We start from the raw sequence: 19,575 nt of genomic DNA, 5'->3' as shown, positions 1-19,575 counted from the left end.
CACAATCGGCCTGCTTGCTTATGAACTGATAGGGGAGAGAGAGAGAGAGAGAGAGAGAGAGAGAGAGAGAGAGAGAGAGAGAGACGCGATAGAGAGAGGAGAGAGAGAGAGAGAGCGAGAGAGAGAGACAGAGAGAGAGAGAGACAGAGAAAGAGAGAGAAAAGCGGGAGAGGTGGTAAAGAGAGAGAGAGAGAGAGAGAGAGAGAAAGAGAGAGCGGTAGAAGTCAAGAGAGAGAGAGAGCGAGAGAGATATGTCTAATGTGCCTGTGTGGGCAAGAGGCTATGCGCCAAGTTCTCTTTTCCCCTCCCTCCCTCTCCCTCCCTCCCTCCCCCCCCTCCCTCTTGTATTCCCCGACCGGGCTGGCCGCCCGGGGCGTCACGTGACCAGGAAGTGTGGCTCCCGTCCATTTCCCCTTCTCTGACAGGAGGGAAACATCTCAGCCGAGTGGGCCGGCCCGGGCCCCCGTTACGTGGCGGGGTTATAAATAACCGGCATATTTAAGAGCTCCGAGGAAACCCAGGACCAGCAGAGGCCCGACAGCCGGCCGCCCGACTGGAGCTCTGTCCTCACAATCTGTCCCCCCCCACCGCCCGCCCGCCCCCTCTCGCTCGCTCGCTCTCTCGCTCGCTCTCTCTCTCGCTCGCGCTCTCTCGCTCGCGCTCTCTCCCTCTCGCTCTCTCTCTCTCGCTCTGCCCCTGTGTCTCCCCTGTGTCTCCTCTTCCTGTCTTTTCTCTTTCTTTCCTTCCCTCTCTTCACCACCTGGTCTCTCTTCTTCCCTCTCTCTCCCTCTCTCCCTCTCTCTCTCTGTTTCCCCCTCTCCTGTCGGTGTCTCCCGGTTCAAGGCTTTCTCTGGCGTCCACTCAATCCTTCCTCATCCTCGCTCCTTACCTAACTACCTACCTACCTACCTACCCACCTCTCTACCTAACTACCTCTCTACCTAACTACCTCTCTACCTACCTACCTCTCTACCTACCTACCTCTCTACCTAACTACCTCTCTACCTAACTACCTCTCTATCTACCTACCTCTCTACCTACCTCTCTACCTACCTACCTCTCTACCTAACTACCTCTCTATCTACCTACCTCTCTACCTACCTCTCTACCTACCTACCTCTCTACCTAACTACCTCTCTATCTACCTACCTCTCTACCTACCTCTCTACCTAACTACCTCTCTACCTACCAACCTCTCTACCTACCTCTCTACCTACCTACCTCTCTACCTAACTACCTCTCTACCTACCAACCTCTCTACCTAACTACCTCTCTACCTACCTACCTCTTTACCTACCTCTCTACCAGCCTGCTTCATCACCTTCCATCCTCCCTTCCCCCTACCCTATACACACACACACACGCACCAGCACACAAACACATACACACACACACACACACACACACACACAAACAAAGACACACACACAAAAATGAGGACTTCGATGGCAACACGTCCATGGGTTACGTTGTGTTGAGCACTGTTTCACAAAGCAAACCTTTCAGACCTGATTTCCACACACACACACACACACACACACACACACACACACACACACACACACACACACACACACACGCACACAGAAGCTGTCAGGAAAAAGTGCAAAGGCATAGAGTGGCTGTTGTCGAATTGAAAATGAGCACAATCAATCTCTGATACCACAGTGCTTTCAGACTTGTTAAGTGTTTGACTTGTTGCAAGAAGGGTCTGTTTGTTTGGTAAATGTCAGCAGGGGAGATGGCAGGTGTGATAAAAACCTTGGCCCGCCACGGCGTGCGTGCTGAGCTTAAGCACAAGACCGGGAGCAATAGGAGCTATTAAAAACCAGAGGAATGCTGATTCAGGAGGAGATACGGCCCTTTTTCAGATTATGTGCTTAAGAACCGGAGGATTGTGTCACATAAGTGTATAGAGCGTGAGAGTATAGAGACTGAAAAAGAGACCGTCTTTTCTTGTCTTCTTCTTCTAATTCATTTTCTGGTGATAATCTGCTCTGTGGTCTCTTAAGTACTTCACAACGGACGTCCCCTCTCTTACCTTTTTTACCAAACAGAGCGACCAGGCGTCTGAACATTAAAAGGAAGATGATTAGCGATGGACCCTTCTCGTCTGTAATTGCGGGCATGTATTCCATTAGCCCGGCTTTGGGCACCAACTTAGCATGTTACCCAGACTCCTTTGTGACGGAGCCGTGTCTGTCTGTGTGATCACTCCCTCTGCTTTATTTATACGGCCGCAGTTCTGTCTTTCATCTGTGGGCATGCAAACTGCTTCTGATGACCGGCTCTGTGTTATCCATGCAAAAAATTATTGCCTTGGCTTTGAGGAATATAATGACGAATAGTATATAAATAAGAATATAATAACATGCTACTGGGACGGCTCTGTACTTCTTAAGATATATGTCTTTTAATAACATGACGTATTAGCGGGTTTGACTGTGGTCAAATGGAAGCAATGCACGGTGGGTAAAGGTATGAAAATCCCATATCTTTATTGCGTGGGCCTATATGATATCTAAACGATTTAATTGAGGTTTATAGTTCCTTGAAATCAAGCCTATTTCTTCGAATGCCTCTGAAACCACATGACACTCACTTCTTAGTTTTTCCAGTTCTGTCATGTGCTCCAAAAAGGATACTCCAGTAGCCTTTTCAGCAGAGCACTTTGCATAGAGCCGTACAATGGTGAGATTAGAGGTGTAGCCATCTGAATCCAGCCTGTTGAATTAAGAAATGAGACGTTTGTTGACTTGCTCAACGGACAGGATCCTGATGGAGCAGGATCAAGGGTAAGTGGTTTGTTTGCTCTTGCACACACACACACACACACACACACACCCACACGCACACACACGCACACACACACACACACGCATACATACATACAGACGCACACACACACACACACACACACACACACACACACACACACACACACACACACACACACACACACACACACACAGACATACACATACAGACACACACACACACACACACACACACACACACACATACATACAGACACACACACACACACACACACACACACACACACACACACACACACACACATATACACACACACACACACACACACATACAGACACAGACACATATACATATACAGACACAGCCACACGTACACATACACATACACATACGGACACACAAACACACGTGTGTACACACACACACACACACACACACACACACACACACACACACACACACACACACACACACACACACACACGCAACTCTCAAGTGTCCAGTTACTGTATCTGTGTATGTTTGGTGGCTTTGTGTTAATGCAAACTGATACAAAGTCAAATAAAAAAAGCTAAATTGTATATTTAATATAGGCCTACAAGGCATAGTATCAGATGGTAGGCCTATAGTATGTATATGTTGAGACGTAATTAGTCCAAACAATACCTGTAGCAAGCTATAGCAAGCTTTGTATTATAGGCTTTAGCTCTATAATCAAGACATTGAATAGAAAGCAAGAGGCAACGGAAACAACTCTCACACAAACAGCGTTGAAGAAAGATCGCTTGGAAAAAGTTAAAAATATTTATATTTTTTACTTTTTCCAAGCGATCTTTCTGAGTTATAACTCATAGACCTGTTTAATTTCATTCAAGTAAAAAATGCACTACAAAATACTATATAATGTTATATAATAAACCCTATGACTAAATGACACACTTGATTGTGTCACAGTTTGTGTATAGGATCGTAATGTGTTTTGTTTATTTAATTTGAATGAACTTAACTTTTGGTCCGACGCCAGCCACTCTAATTGCGAAACATGAATGCGCGCAAATGAATGACGCTGTTACGAAATGATTTTCTTCACCCACGTTTGACATGTATAAAGCATGTCAAATGTCATAGCGCCGTTGCTATGAATACAAACAAACGACTCTCCCTCTCTCTCTTCCTCTCTCTCGCTTTCCCTCTCTGTCGCTCTCCCACTTCTCCCTCCCTCCCTTGCGCTGATGTTTAGTGCTGCTAGTCGCCCGGCAACGACGAGGGCGTGTCCACCGGCAATCATTTAAGCAGGAATACCCGTCTGGGTTTGTAAACTCAGTCTAGCTCTCGCTCCGCTGCTCTCTGCATGGCAACTGCGCGCCAGGAAACCCCCTGATCCGAGCACGGGTGTTGTCTGCGCTGTCTTGTCTCGCCGCTCCCCCCCACCCCCCTACCCCCATCGACCTTGCGCGTCCATCCAGCGCGAGCAACATGCCGCCACGGACTAGTAAATAACAACAAACAAGACGCAACCGGGCGGACGCGGACGTCGGATGCCGGGTGAATGCAAATAACGCTTTGCTTAAACTGCAGGAGGAACGGAGCCCGCCTCGAAGACGCGCACAGAGCACCGACGCAGACTGATTTTCATTGATGAGGTGCGCTTTGAAACTTGTTAAGGTTTTTATTATTATTATTATTTTTTATGAATAGAGTTCTTCACTTATTGGGACATTATTCTTGATTCAGGTGTGTGAGGATCGTATCGTTTCCCCCTCCATAGAGGTAATATTGTGTTTATTCCAGGCAGCCACCCAATGACTTGGAGATGGCTCTGAGTGGGACGCTGTTGCCGTCCATATCCACGTTCGCCAACAGCACGACTGTCAAGACTAAAGCCGCCAGACCCTCTAATTTAGTGAGTAGGGCTGATTGGCTTTCGATATTGCTGTGTATACATTTTGTGAATTTTGCTGTTCAGTAGGCTATGTTCTAAGTTTGAGTAGTAATGTTTACTTTAAATTCAAGTTTGGATGCTTTCGCGACAGAGCCAGTGTCTCACCGCCTACTTCGTTTTGCGTGCAGACTGCATGGACACATTGTATTTTCACATAAAAAAAACCCACTTTGAATGTTATTTGTTTTTTACATCAAGGCTTGCTCTTATTTAAATACCTATTTTATAGAGCACAGTGATATCCTCATTGGACAAGGGATATATAAGTGTTTTTTTTTACTATTACTAACTAAGTAAACAATATTTGATGCAGTAGTTTTATGTAGGCCTAACTATATAACATGGGCAATTTATTCAACTGCCTAACTCCGTCGTTATCTTCATCGTCACTCTGTCATCAAACCCATCCGTCAGAAATAGGCTTACCGGGTAAAACGTATACAAATAGAGAAGAATGCCTCAAAGGTAGACGCTACTATACTGCTGAATAGGCTTATCCCGCCAGCAGTTTACAAACTTTCAAATGTCAATCATGGTATGCGTGTGCATACTAGGGTTAGTAAGTTTCCCAAACTGTACAATATCTGAACATTTACAAGATAGTTAACAACATGACAGCGTTACATCCTGCGTCCAATCCGGAATTTGTCAAGTAAGCGTTTTTTTGTTTTTTTCTTCTCCTCCAACATTTCCCCCTCCTAGCGATGGAAGGAGGAGTTGTCCCAGGACTTGTCCCACCTTAAGAGAGCTCCGACAGGAAGCAGCACCTCCGGCCTGGACCGCACCTCACTGGCTGCCGCCGCTCACTGTACCATGGCCAAGAAAGACTCGGAACCAGACCTGGACTTACTGGACTACGACTTCATCCTGTCCAACTCGCTGCTCATACAGCAGCAGCAGCAGCAGCAGGAGGCGGCGGCGGCGGCGGCGGCGGCGGCGATGGCGTGCGGCCCGGCCCAGACCTCGCCCCTCTCCCCGTCCCCCGGCTCCTACTCCACCTCCTACCCTCTGCCCTCTCCCCAAGGCCCCGGCGGCGAGCTCCTGTACACGCTGCCGGACCTGAGCGACGTGTCGCCGTCCGGGGGCTTCGTGGCCGAGCTCATGAGGCCCGAGCTGGACCCCGCCTACCTCCACCACCCCGGCGCCAACGCCGCCGCCGCCTCCGCCGCCGGTGCCGGCGTTTGCGCCGCCGGCGTCCGCGGCAAGTTCGTGGTGAAGACCACCATGGACATGGGCGACTACTGCCAGGGCGTCGACGTACACGCGACCAAGGCCCGCGTGAGCGTGGCGTCGGAGCCCCTGTCCTCCTCCGCCACTTTGTCGTCGTCGTCGTCTTCTTCGTCGTCTTCGTCGGCCTCGTCCGCCGCCCCGCCGCCGCCGCTGCCGTTTCCGTGCCACCGGATAAAGCAGGAGAACCCCGGCGACTGCACCGCCCCCCCCCAGCCCCTGGACCTCCAGATGACCCGGGCGGGGTCCCAGGGCGGCAGCGGCAGGGGGGACCCGACGCGCTGCTTCCCCCACGGGGGCGGGCGCCTGGCGGGGACGGCCGGCAGCAGGCTGTCCCCCACCTCGCCGGACCACCAGGTCCTGGGTCATCATCACCACCACCACCAGCACCACCAGCAGCACCAGCAGCAGCACCACCAGCAGCAGCACCAGCAGCAGCACCAGCAGCACCAGCACAACCCACAGCCCCCGCACCCTCAGGGCTTCCACCACGGCTCCCCTCCGCAGGGCTACCCTTCCCCGTTCCCACAGCTGTCCATGCAGTACCAAGGTCAGTGCCTGTGTGTTAATCCTGGCCCCCCCCCCCCGTGGTGCGTGAACGTATCGGCATTTCTTTCACTTTGTTAAGAGACTAAATGGAACTCTAGCCGTCTCGACGCCTTTAGTTTTAATAAAGTGCTGGAAATTAAAACCGAATGCAGGTTTCCTTGTATGAACGTATTGACCCTCGAAGCTGACAATGAAATCCAAGCACATTTCATTTACTTACCGTACTCATTTAGTTAACTTCTTCTGGGCTCTTTTTACTTTACCAAGTATGAAATAGAGAACGTTTCTGCATTAATTATAGTCCCTGTGTCTTTTATGATAATCTGCTGTTATGCTTGCCTGCTGTTTTTGTCTGGAATTATAAAAATATACATAATTCAGTGATTCCGAGAAGGTAGCCCTAAAATGTCAAACCACCAATTATGATAATCGTGTTTGTTATGGTGTTAGTCTGTTGACACGGAAATCAGCTGTAAAGATCGTCCTAAGAGGAGCATAAGCGCCCTGTTGACACCTCTTAGACCTCAGCTCTTTCAGTTTAAAATAAACGATTGTGCGTCTTCTGAGATCAACAGCACACATCAACACTCATACCGCAAAACGTGTTCTTATTGACTCTGCGCTCCGGTCCAAAAACAAAGCCGAGAACGTCTTCACTCGTGAGACTCTCGTCGACGAGGTTGAGGGTTTAGAACAAGGCTGGGGCGAACGACTCCTCGTGCCGTGAAGGTGACGGTGGACTGTGACCTTTGACCCCCCACCCCTGCAGAGCCCCACCTGATCTCCGCGGGGGAACGGGTACAAGAGGAGACCAAGCCAAAGCGTGGCCGGCGCTCCTGGCCCAGGAAGCGGATCGCCACGCACACCTGCGACTACGTGGGCTGCGGCAAGACCTACACCAAGAGCTCCCACCTGAAGGCTCACCACCGCACGCACACAGGTGGGCCCCCGGCGCGACCGCATGAGTCACACGCAGCTACAAGGACTGTTGTTACACATTTGGGATTTTGTGTTTTTGTTGTTATGGTTCATGTTGTTAATATAATATATTATGTAATTATAGATAGTTCTGTTGTAGATACTTTAGAATAAAAAAAAAGTGGTGTTGTGTTTGGATATCCTCATGATTTTATTACGTTGTTATTATGTTATTATAGATATTATTATGCATATCACACGTTTGGTTGCACTTGGACTTGGTTTTCACCTGCTGAGGGCCAAATGTTGCTTGGTTCCAAACCCTGAATCTCCACCAACCTTTTTGGACATGTTCCTCGGTTCATGGTCCGATGTCGGTTGCTTCAGTGATAATCACCGCCGTGTAGGCGGCGGGGGGGGGGGGGGGGGGGTGGGGGGGGAATCCGTGGGACCATAGGAACGATGGAACGATGAGTCCAGTAGAGCAAAGTTCCCATTCTGTGTTTTCAAATGTCCAGAAAGAAAAAAACAGCCGCAACGATTCCACGTCCCAAACGATTCCGACATGTGACGAGACAGAAACGTCACATGGTGCCTCGTTAGCCGCTTTGTGATTGCTTCAAAGTCCACAAAGTTTGAATGTCGTCAAGTTTCAGGATGATTATCAGGCTAGTCCAAACGGCTAACTTACTGTACCCTTTTTCTTGCTCCTCCCTGTGTGTGTGTGTGTGTGTGTGTGTGTGTGCGTGCGTGCAGGGGAGAAGCCTTACCATTGTGACTGGGAGGGATGTGGCTGGAAGTTCGCCCGCTCGGACGAGCTCACGCGCCACTACCGGAAACACACGGGCCACCGGCCGTTCCAGTGTCAGAAGTGCGACCGGGCCTTCTCTCGGTCGGACCACCTGGCCCTGCACATGAAGAGACACCTGTGAGGGGGGGGGGGGGGTTATGGGGGGTAGGAGGGGGGGGGTGGCGGGGGGGGGTGGTGGTGGTGGTGATGGTGGTGGAGGAAGGCAACAAACGCCAAAAAGAACTGAACAAAACCAAAAAATATATTCCCCCCCCCACCCACACTGAAAAAATGCCAAAGTTCATATTTTGAAAACCATTCTTTGCCTTCAAGCGATGCTGGGAAGCATCACAAGACACGCTGTTTGTTGATAGCCGCTTATTTAAAAGAACAAAAAAGCAGGAAATCGTTCTCCGGGAAAGGACCGGCCGTGTCCTTGCGCCGCTGGGACAGGTGATTTCGACATGTCCGCTCTCTGGATCAGGGCCGTCTCAACTCAACTCTCTCAAGGGGACCACAACTGGAATTTGTCTTAATCAAAGCAGAACGACCACAAACTTCTTGGATAAACCGAGTGCCAAGAAGCACTCGTGACCTGGAGGAAGGATATCGCTGTCGGCCTGACACTGGTATCCAAGAGGCCTAGCGCGAGCGGGATCACCTGCCAGCCGTCTGTCTCTCAGTAATGACGCAACGTTTCTTCACAAACTGTATTACAAACAATCGATATTTATAGAGAAATTCCACCTGCGATGTCAGCCACTTCAGGTACAATTCTAATTTATGTTACAGGAAGGTTTCTGGGCTCGAAAAAAAAAAGAACGGATTTACAGAAAATGGTACCAGGGACCAAGAAAGAACAACAACAAACACAGCAACAGCATGAGAATGAGAAAGGCCTAAAGAGAATAGGACAGTGCCATATGTCTGAGGGCGCACTCACACTAGGCCATCTGTACCGTTGTCCGAGTACGTTTGCCCCCTAAAGTCTAGATCGTTTGGCCAGTGTGAGCACGCCGTCCGTACCCAAGTACAGTTCAATTCCGTGGCCTCAGTACACTTGGGAGAGTTGTGCTCAGGCCACGGTACAGATGCTAAATGAGCCGACACGCGCACGGATACGCAACCTATATGTACAAGAGGCAACCGTATTCAGGCCCAGTTGAGATTGCCCTAGTGTAAGCACAGGCCAGCGGCACAGTGGGGGGGGGGGGGGGGGGGCAATCGTACTTGAGTACGGTACAGGGACACTTTGCCTAGTGTGAGTGCACCCTGAGTGTCCTTTTGGAGGCTTCTCTACTACAGTCAGACTATCTTATCAGGTGAAAACCCTCTTCAATGGTGACGGCAATATTCAATGCACTGCAGCTGCACCGTGCAATAATTTATATAGGAGACACACCAGTCATATTTTTGTATTAAATGTGTAACTCTGAACAAAATATTTTTTTTTTGTTTAAAGCCAAAATATAATATAATCCTTATTTCTTTTTGTACATTTGTAAATAGAAAAATGCTTTCTTAACGTTTTTGTATTTTATGTATTTTACATTATAATAAAAACGTATTTGACCGGACAACTTTATTTTCCCCATCCGTTAAACTGTTATTCCAACAGGAGGTCTCGGGTTCTGGGTAGACGTTTACTGGTTTTCATTCACACAATTTGTTTCTCCTGCTTGAGAACATTATAGGTTCAACTCTTTTCATCCCCAAACCCTATTTAGTATAGGGTCGGACTCGGGAAGTGGATGAGCGCCTTTTAAACGACAACAAAAGGCGATGGATGCGTCACACAATATCTACCCTGGATAATAAAGAGTTTGCGCCTCAGGCAATCTCGCACAATGTTCCCAGCTAAAAGGATGGTCAAAAAATACCTCTACAATGTCCACTTTCCATTGTGCTCCCTTTCCACCTGCCAGCTGGAAGAATGGGCAGGGAAACCAAGCTACTGGATGACATTCAGCTGTGACACCGTATCTTTCTCAGAGTCAGCATTGTATCTAGTGCAATCAGCAACACACATTGAAAAGCCGAAGAATATAATCCTAAACGTTGCCGGTTATTTTTATGTGGAGTTTTGATCAACCCAAAGAGGGTGTGGAGGGTTTTTCTACTAACATTTTGGGCTACTTTACGGGTTGCTTAAATACATCTGATAATAAATAAGATGCAAGGTAAACAACCTAGTAAACAATTTCTTTCCCTGTCAACTCATCCCTTCTCGTAACAAATACAATGTGTAGATAGGCTACCATTAAGTCAAAATGTCATGTTACAATGTAACGTGGTGCAGTGGTTAGGATAACTTTTTAAAAGCTATTCCAAACTCAAATGCTGCTTGTGAAATCCGCTAATGTATTTTTCATATTACTACTTTGTGATTATGTACTGAAAATTGTGACGTTGTGGTAGGCCAACTGTCTTTGAGTTTTGGTCTATACTGCCCCCTGAAGGTATATATGTGCATGTCGTCTTTCGAACAGAGGCGTCACAAAATAATGAAGCCGATGTTAATTTAAACCATCATATTAGCAACTACAGAATGAGCGACTGAAGAAGCAGACGTGTTCACCATTTCCAGATCTGTTCTACACTTACAAACCAAATAACACTCGGTTCATGTTGAACATTTGCATAGTCGATTAGTGTAGTTTGCAATGCACTTTAGACAAGTGTTGTCTTTGTCTATTTACTTTCCAAGTAAATAGAATTAGGGTTAGTATATATTTAAATCCATAACCCTTAAGGGACATCCTTTGAAAACGGTTCTCAATGTCAATTGTGTATACAGACTGCAGTTTCCATGTCAGATAGTCAAATAAATGATTCAAACATTATAACACACTGGATATCAGCCGTTAACCACCAGTTACGACAAAGATAAAATCTAAATGAACCTGATTGATCAATGACTATTTGTGTGCTTCTCATTTGTGTGCTTCTCATTTTTTCAAGTGGAAAAAAAAAAAATCAGCAAAGACAACGTATGGATTCATTCACGTCATCAAGACCGCCCTATCTTGCAGAAAGAAAGCAACAACCAAGTATTTCTGATGCACCAAAGTGATTTTACTTCATTCCTAACATTTTTAACTGAACAGTTTGAAATAATCCAGTGGTCCTAAAAAGGAAAAGAGGGAAAAACAAGTAATCTTTTTCAGTAAAAGCTGTATAAAATGTGGAAGGCCCTTTAATCATCATTTACGCATATCATGACATAATAACTAATCAACAAAGAACAGATTAACAAAAAAAAAAGTTTAAAAAAAGGTCTCAATCGTCTCCAAAGTTCTGTTGTAAAAGGAAGTTGGCAGCCAGGTTTTCGTTCTTCTCGCAGGCAAAGTAGGCCTGAATGACGAGTCCTTCTGGAAACCCGAGGGCTTTTAGCTGGAAACAGGAAGACCAAGACAAACCTCATGTCATGGACAACAACTTCACAAGTCGGGCGGCAACAGACAACTTCTGCATTTTTATATTTTCAGTGGTTTCCTCATTTTTCGAAAACTTGGTTCCCATGACTCATTGACCTTCCGTTTGACAACTTTGCTATTTTATACCCGTCTAATCAGGCGCCCCCATCTCGTTCTGGTTATGACTGTGCTCCTTCCAACACCCTGGACTCTTGACGGTACGATCAGATGCAATCAAAAAGGTGTCCAGCATATGGACAGAGAACTGTGGTATAATGTGACAGTGAAACTAGAAATCCTCCGTGTTATACACGAAGATGAATGATAGCCAGAATTACTAGGGAACAATAAAAATCCATTGATTTGTGTATCGATTTGTGTATATTTTGTGTACAAAAAAACGTTACAATTACAGATCGACTTTCAGAGACTGAACTCCTGTTCAGAGATTTTAATTTTCCATTCTCTGCCCAGTTTTTTCAGGTAGTGTGAATATATATTACACACTATTTAGAATGATTTCACATAATTTGGTGATGATCTTCCTCACCCTCTCGATGGCCTCCTTCTCCAGCGGTGTGATCTGGATGTAGTTTCCTCCAGACGGGTTGGAGGGCAGCACTCCTCCACCACCTCCTCCTCCTCCTCCTCCACCACCTCCTCCTCCTCCTCCAGCTGATGGTACCTCGCCCGTCACTGGCTCGTTCAGCATTTGAATGAACTGCTCCTGATGGTTACTAATTTCCTTTATTTAAAAAAAAAAAAAGGACAGAATATAGACGTTGTTCGGATTCGGATTCAGATTCAGATCGAGCACACTCACTATGTGTAGCGGTCACACGGAACGGACGAAAACGCAATACAAATGCATTGTATTGTGTGCGTTTACATTTTGAACGATATTAAAGCCTAGAAGCCATCTCACCTCAAAACGCTCCACCACAATAGAACCGAAAGACAACCACTATTCCCCCAATACAGCCTGAGCACAGAGACGACGGAGTGTATAAACACCCTACCCATATCAGTTGTGTTATGTGCTCCAGTATTTAGAGTTCTCAGAATGACACCCGTTCCAGGGAGGTCTGGGTGTCCTCTTCTCGTGGTTAAGTGACCGGGGGTACCTGCAGCAGCTCCGGGTTCTCCCTGCCGATCTCCTGCAGGAGGGCGGGCAGCAGGGAGGCGTTCTGCTGGATCAGCTCCCTCATGGTGTGGAACTGGGGCTGGTTCCTGAGGAAGCTCAGGGGGTTGGCCGGCGCTGAGCAAAAGAAATAGAACAGTGGTAGAGTACCGCGTGTATGAGGAAGTGTCAAAGGAGCCCCGGTTCCACCTCAAGGTGTGACGCTGATTGGCCATTACGAGGCATTTCAAAATGTTCCCCGGTTACTTCACAAGTGAGAGTGGCCGCCGTAGATGTAGACAGACACTACCACTACTAGGTCAACCTGCCAGGCTAGACTGATCCATCCATCGGTCTCAGTGGACACTCCCACTTGTGAAGTCGCTATAGGGTAGTCTCAGTGGACACTCCCACTTGTGATGTCGCTATAGGGCAGTCTCAGTGGACACTCCCACTTGTGATGTCTCTATAGGGCAGTCTGCGTGAAAACGCCCACTTGTGATGTCACTATAGGGCAGTCGGGGTGGACACTCCCACTTGTGATGTCACTATAGGGCAGTCGGGGTGGACACGCCCACTTGTGATGTCACTACAGGGCAGTCTGTGGGAAAACGCCCACTTGTGATGTCACTATAGGGCAGTCGGGGTGGACACTCGCACTTGTGATGTCACTATTGGTGGACACTCCCACTTGTGATGTCACTATTGGTGGACACTCCCACTCGTGATGTCACTATTGGTGGACACTCCCACTTGTGATGTCACTATTGGTGGACACTCCCACTCGTGATGTCACTATTGGTGGACACTCCCACTCGTGATGTCACTATTGGTGGACACTCCCACTTGTGATGTCACTATTGGTGGACCCTCCCACTTGTGATGTCACTGCAGGGCCACAGCCCTAATGGATTCGGCTAATCAAGAGCTCGACATGGTGGTGCAACGGGGCCCCCCCCCCCCCCCCCCCCCTCAACCAAAGGCAGGATGGACATGGAAGGTATTTGCTCCGCGGCGCCGTGGTAACGCGGTGCTCTGGGCCGGGCGGACACTGACCAGCTGCGGGGCTTGGTGTGGGGCCAGGGTTGGAAGGGCTGCTGACAGCGGCTGGGGCCGCGGGGGCTGGAGCTGCACCAATAGGAGGGACCGCTGGAACAGCATCTCCCTCCTCCCTGGCCGGGATGCCCTGGAAACCAGCGAGCAAGGGGAGCCATACATGGTCATGAACCAGCGCCAAGTGGGTCGACCCTTTACTGCAATGGTTGACGGACAGCTTTGGAGAGGTTGACGCAAACGTGTGTGTCCTTAGGTCAGAGGTTGAGTGAGAGCCGGACTGTTTGGTACTTATCCAATGACTACAGATGGTTTTTCTTTTTAACCGTGACAAAATGAGGCCAGGGAATTTTTGGTGACAGTTGTATTACTAATGTTCTGCAGAGCACAGCAGAACAAATATTAAATTAATAGATATTTCAAATTATTATTTTTCGGTGGACTGTTGTAATATTTGCAGAGCACTACGGCACGTCTATTTACCACTGGATCCCCTTTTGTGGAGCTTTTCAGCCAAATAACCCTGCAGTGAATTTAGATACATGACATTCAGGAAAGGACTGAGCTAGCCTCTTGCCTAAGGATACCGACAGGTACAATGTAGACATTGGGCTTCAAACCCTTTGGCTAGGAGTTAAACACAGCAACACAACCACTAGACTATCCATCCCAGCCCCAGCATCTACTGTATGAATATCAATGACAAACATTTGTATGTAGTGCGTGTTTGGCTGTACTATATCAAATAGATATCTGGATTACAACCGTAACACCAGCATTTACTACACTACGCTGGAGGGGGCTTCTCATTTGCTAAATGTATCTTTTGGCAACAGTAGCTGTGGGTCTCACCGTGAGCAGATACTCCATGGCCCGATCGGGGTTGTTGAAGCTGGCCCTGAGAGCGTCCACCACCTGCTCCCTCTCAAAGCCCATCATCATCATCTCCGTCACGATGGAGTCGTACGATTGACCCGTCACTGGAGGGGAGCCCGGGAGAGGACGGCGCGGTCAACACGCAGTCGTGGTCAAAAGCGCATGTCATCAAGTGTAAGTTTGACTCAAAAGGGGAAGCAAATGTAAATTTGTTCACTTGTTTATTTTATTTTCCAGTCTCTACGTGTAACTTAAAACGTGACATTTGAGAATCCAATTTCCCTTTAGAGATCTCGGTACAAATAGACAAACACCAAACGCTTGAGAAGAGTACTTTTTGAATTTGTGGATTATTTTTGAATCAATTGAGAATTTAACCAAACTATTCTAATAACTAGGCCATTGTACGGCTTGTTTGGGTGTTCATTGAGACTCCATGGACGTTCTGTAGTACTCAAGGTAAGCACTTTGTCTGCTACATACCTGACTACTAAGAAACATAATCGTCATGTGATTTTTTTTTTTTTTTAAGGGCCAACAGTCCCACTACTGACAGCACCACACTGTACAGTACACCACACAGTGCATCACATCAGATCCTCGTCAAAACACTTTACCCCGTACCCAGTGCTGAAATTGCTTCATCAAATAGATTCGTGTCTGTAGCCGCCTCACTGGTTCTACAAGACAAAGAGTAGAACATCCAGTCAGGTGTGGGTGGTTCCTACATTAACACATTTTCCAAGCAAACCACATTTTTTTGTTGTCACAGTGCACTTTAGGAAGCGCGTAATTAAGGAACCTGATCCGTCCATAATCCTACCTGTTGGAAGTGGCAGATGGCTCCACAGTCGCCGGGGCGGCGGCGGCCTCTTCTGCCGCAGGCTTCTCTGCTGGAGGGGCTTGCTCCGCAGGGCCGGCCGCAGATGGTGCCTCCCCCCCCGGGGCAGGAGCCGAGGGCACCGGGGCGGCCGGGGGACTCACGGCTGATTGTGCCGCTTTAGGCTGGGAGTCGAGGTGAACGAAACATTTTGAAAAAGGAAAATTTGAAAAATTTTGCCTCAAGGTTTACTTTTAGTCAGGTTAGGTTACAGTGTATGTAAATATGGTTACGGACGGCTGGGTTGTTTTGGATCCGTCCTGTAAATCTAGTTTCAACTACTAGTGCAGGTAATGAACCAACATACTTCCAACAAAATCATTTTAATATTTTCAATACATGACCAACCCATGATCAGCAGATAGGCTCGTTAATAAAGTGTTGTTGATGAAGTGTTGTCTAGGAGTATGTTGAATCCGAACGAGGTCATATCAAAGTGGTCCATCCCTACTCATCAAGACAACCACTGGCCAGACCCTGAACTCAGAAGAGTGGCAGCGTCTCTGGTGTCTTTATAAAACCTGTTTAATAAAGAAAAATAAAAACTTCGAACTTCGGTCGATCCCTACCTTCGTCACCATGACGACGACAAAACTCTTATCATCGATTTTGTACTCCTTGATCGCCGAGTCATCGCTGAGGATTTTACCTGTGGAGCACACAAGCATTTTGAGTCAAACATTTATATGCACAGGTGTTTTCTTTATTATTCTTTAGTAATCACAATTCCGCGATTACGTAGAGTGCACAGTTTAAAACGACCCTGTAGGCATTTGAATGCTTGATTAAATGAGTGGCTTTTCATTGGTTAATCATCTTAAAAGTAAATACAATGAGAATACAACTGCAAAAAGGTAAACTGTTGACATTTTAAATATGACTTGTAATAGTTGATGGTTGACCCCTTCCGAGCAATACTAAAATGTATTGGAACTAAGGTGTACAGGACCTTAGCTTAAGTATAATACTCTACTGGAAAAGCTTCTATCATCACTACTTGCAACATTGAGAATAGTACGATTGATGAAAACGCCCAATGATGCGTGACACACTCCAACGCCTAACCTTGAATTTAACCTGCGAAACTTTGCATATATATATATATATATATATATATATATATATATATTTGTATAACACACCATGTGTCATGTAAATAAGCAATCAGAAAACTAAAAACTAAAGATATTCCCTCCCTTTTGTTTATTAGTCTTCATTTCCATATTAAACCATTTCTAGATTTCCTTGATTCTCCGTTCCCTCACTCGAAGAGAAAATCTAGTTGTACTAAAGGGGGACCAAGTCCTCGCTGCAGAGCCCAGGAGAGGCACAGGGCTGGCTCTCGGCAGGGGTCAGATAAGATGTCCGCACCCTGCTGAAGGCCGACCCATGAGCCAAGCAGCGGCAGCCCAGCCAAGTGCAATCCACGGAGTAAACAATGCAATTCTGTATGTTTACGTGAAATAATGAAAGATGTTATGAAGCTACTTTAAACAACACATGGTCAGATTGTGCCAGGTGTACTATCCCCGTTACTCACTCTTGGCCACCATAGCACCTTGACGATGGTGTTTGACGGCATCACTGCAAAAATAGGTCCAGTCTATCTGCAAGCATTCTCCCTCAAACCCCAGCCTTAAATTATCGGCATTCACTTCGCTTAAAAGTATAAAAGTGGTCCTTAGGTTACTATGATTCACATGTTTAAACGTTGGTTATGAAAAGGCGTAAAGTGATTAAGAGCCTTGTGGTTTAACATACCAGCGTATATTAGTTTCTGTCCGTTGACTGGAAAACTGTCCTTCCCCTTCTCATGTTCAATCTTTTCTTTTAATGTCTTTACCTGTGGAAACATTAAATAGTAATAATATGATAGTTTGAACCACCGGCTGCATTTGCATAAGGCCTTTGAATGTAAAAATCAATTACCAAATCAATAAAGCAACTTTAAAAACTTTTATTTCAAGTCACATCTTTGGATAACTAGAAAAAAAGGTAGATTGAAGCTAAGCATTTAAATAAAAATCAAATACTGAAGTAAGGAGGGAACTAGGAGCCACTTATAGTCACAAGCTTGCCAATTTTAAGCTGAGAGAATGTGTAAACCAAGTTCTTTAGCAACCCTGATGTTGATATATCACCTAATCAGTTACAAGCTTGCTTTATATTAACTTTATAACCAACTTCCATGTGTTTGCTCTGTGTTTTACTTTTATAGTCCTTATTACCCAATGTTTCTTATTATTCTGAGACTATTTCCTTGTTCTTTAATGGCTTATGGAGTGTTGTCTCATGTGGGACTAAAAATAAACACCACAAAAATAAATACCACAGTGTAGCCAAATATTAGACCTATTGCTGACCATGGTCATACCATTATGGACACAGTCCCAAAGACTATACAAACATGAGAACAAACACAATGTACTTTGATTGTGAGAACAGTCCCCAAATCAATGGTACCAAAGGAATGAGGTCAAACAGGCATTAAGTAGCAATAATGTGCGGTGTCATCAGCTGCCATCGCTTCTAGCACCTTGAGACAAGGAATTCAAATGAATGAATGAATGAGTTCCTCCGGTGGTATTCAATTGGTGTACCTAATGAAGTGTAATCACAACCTTTTCGTCTTGGAAATTAGTCATATCTTGTCATTTCCCTAAACATAAGTTTGCTAAACATAAGTTTAGGGACAATGTCTGTACTTTCCACATGAAGTCCCTAAACAAACCGTTTAGAGACTTTCATTATCTGCACACTGTAGAACTTAAAACCTGAAGCTACAGTCTGCCTAAAGCAATGGCCCCAATGGTTCTTCTTCATGTTTTGGGTGACCCTTAATTTTCTTTCAATCTAAATAACTCCCTAAACATTTTGTTTTGAATGGCTCTTGCGTCAGGCAAATGTGATTCCACTGATCACATGATCACACTTTATGGAAGATGTAAAATATCTGCCAGGAATCTTAAAGTTAAATGGAGAAGAGTTAAAGTTGTCTCAACTGTGCTGCCTCAAATGTTATTGCATGCATTGTGAGGAGTTCTGTTCGTGATGAACTCTAGATATTGGGAGGTGTGTGTGCGTTTGAAACTAGCGAGGGTATGATACAAATTACCTTCCCATATACAACTCCAGTATTGCCCTATAAGGGCCACACACTGGAGTTGGTAGGAATCGAAAGTAAGAACTAGTTCAGCTAAAGTTCGGTCTTGACTCCGTCTAGATGCTTCATCCATATGTGCGTAAAGCACGCATTGGAAATAGTAGCCTCCTAATCGAGGCTGAAACACACATCACGTTAACACTGTTAGGATATAATGAGACCACACTGGGCCTTTAAAGCCTTCATCTACAACTTCCACTGGACCCGTCTAAATGCTGGAACCTACGACCCACTCGGCTCTCTGTTGACAAGCAATTCCACGTACTATCGTTACACAAGTGCGTGCATTTCACATCATATACACATATATGCCAAGGTGTACGCATTGGTTACCCTCCCAACTTTAGCGACATGTTTGTAATTCTTCAGTCTGTATTCTGTGCCCAGTCCGCCCTCCTTCAAAAAAAAAAACCCACTTGGGTGTTTCAACTCTTACCGTTTCCTCCTCGTCGATGTCAATTTTAAAAGACTGCTGTTGCAGGGTTTTCAAAGTGATCAGCATGTTAGCCACTGTCACTGTCGATATCTTAAGGAACTTGAGGAGTTATTCTCTGTGAGTTGTGTATCGCAGGCTCATTACTCTGGACCGGTCAACGCCATTGGGCTCAGCCTTCTTCTTCTGTTCAGTCACACGGAGCAGCAGCTGCCAACTGGCGCTCCTGTAGGCGGGGAACCACCCTGTCGCCACAGCAATATAGACATTCATTTGTTTTTGGAAATAAATATGATAACAATTATTTTTCTTCATTTTATTTTATGACAAATGTAAAGATACAATATTCTGCTAAAATATAGTTTGACTTTAATGAACTGACTTATTTAACATTTGTCTATGCGTTCTTTGTTGTTGAAACTAACTCACT

The 19,575-nt window shown here is 46.2% G+C and overlaps 2 protein-coding genes across 2 annotated transcripts; one reads left to right on the top strand and one right to left on the bottom strand.

The window, feature by feature from the left end:
• Positions 1-4,210: 4,210 nt before the first annotated feature.
• klf4 (Kruppel like factor 4) lies at positions 4,211-8,346 on the top strand (the record flags this gene model as incomplete). The annotated part of the gene is made up of 5 exons (XM_084482854.1): positions 4,211-4,421; positions 4,570-4,681; positions 5,423-6,497; positions 7,266-7,436; positions 8,171-8,346. The coding sequence occupies exons 1-5, from the start codon at positions 4,417-4,419 to the stop codon at positions 8,344-8,346; spliced, it is 1,539 nt and encodes a 512-aa protein (XP_084338980.1). The 5' UTR covers positions 4,211-4,416.
• Positions 8,347-11,261: 2,915 nt separating this feature from the next.
• rad23b (RAD23 homolog B, nucleotide excision repair protein) lies at positions 11,262-19,330 on the bottom strand. Its single transcript, XM_084482837.1, has 10 exons — positions 19,149-19,330; positions 17,311-17,392; positions 16,119-16,198; positions 15,493-15,674; positions 15,294-15,349; positions 14,646-14,773; positions 13,797-13,926; positions 12,745-12,878; positions 12,171-12,365; positions 11,262-11,597 (listed from the first exon to the last, which is right to left on the bottom strand). The coding sequence occupies exons 1-10, from the start codon at positions 19,212-19,214 to the stop codon at positions 11,484-11,486; spliced, it is 1,167 nt and encodes a 388-aa protein (XP_084338963.1). The 5' UTR covers positions 19,215-19,330; the 3' UTR covers positions 11,262-11,483.
• Positions 19,331-19,575: the final 245 nt, after the last annotated feature.

Source organism: Micromesistius poutassou, assembly GCF_964030765.1.
Source record: "Micromesistius poutassou genome assembly, chromosome: 18".
Classification (NCBI taxonomy): Eukaryota; Metazoa; Chordata; class Actinopteri; order Gadiformes; family Gadidae; genus Micromesistius; species Micromesistius poutassou.
The sequence above is the reverse complement of the archived record's forward strand: the minus strand, read 5'-3'. Positions and strand labels throughout refer to the sequence as shown.

Coding starts and splice junctions, on each gene's coding strand:
- rad23b (XM_084482837.1), bottom strand. CDS start 19,214: ATGCTGATCACTTTGAAAACCCTGCAACAGCAGTCTTTTAAAATTGAC. Junction 15,675..16,118: donor TCGTCGTCATGGTGACGAAG/GTAGGGATCGAC, acceptor CTCGACTCCCAG/CCTAAAGCGGCACAATCAGC. Junction 13,927..14,645: donor CCATGGAGTATCTGCTCACG/GTGAGACCCACA, acceptor GCTGGTTTCCAG/GGCATCCCGGCCAGGGAGGA.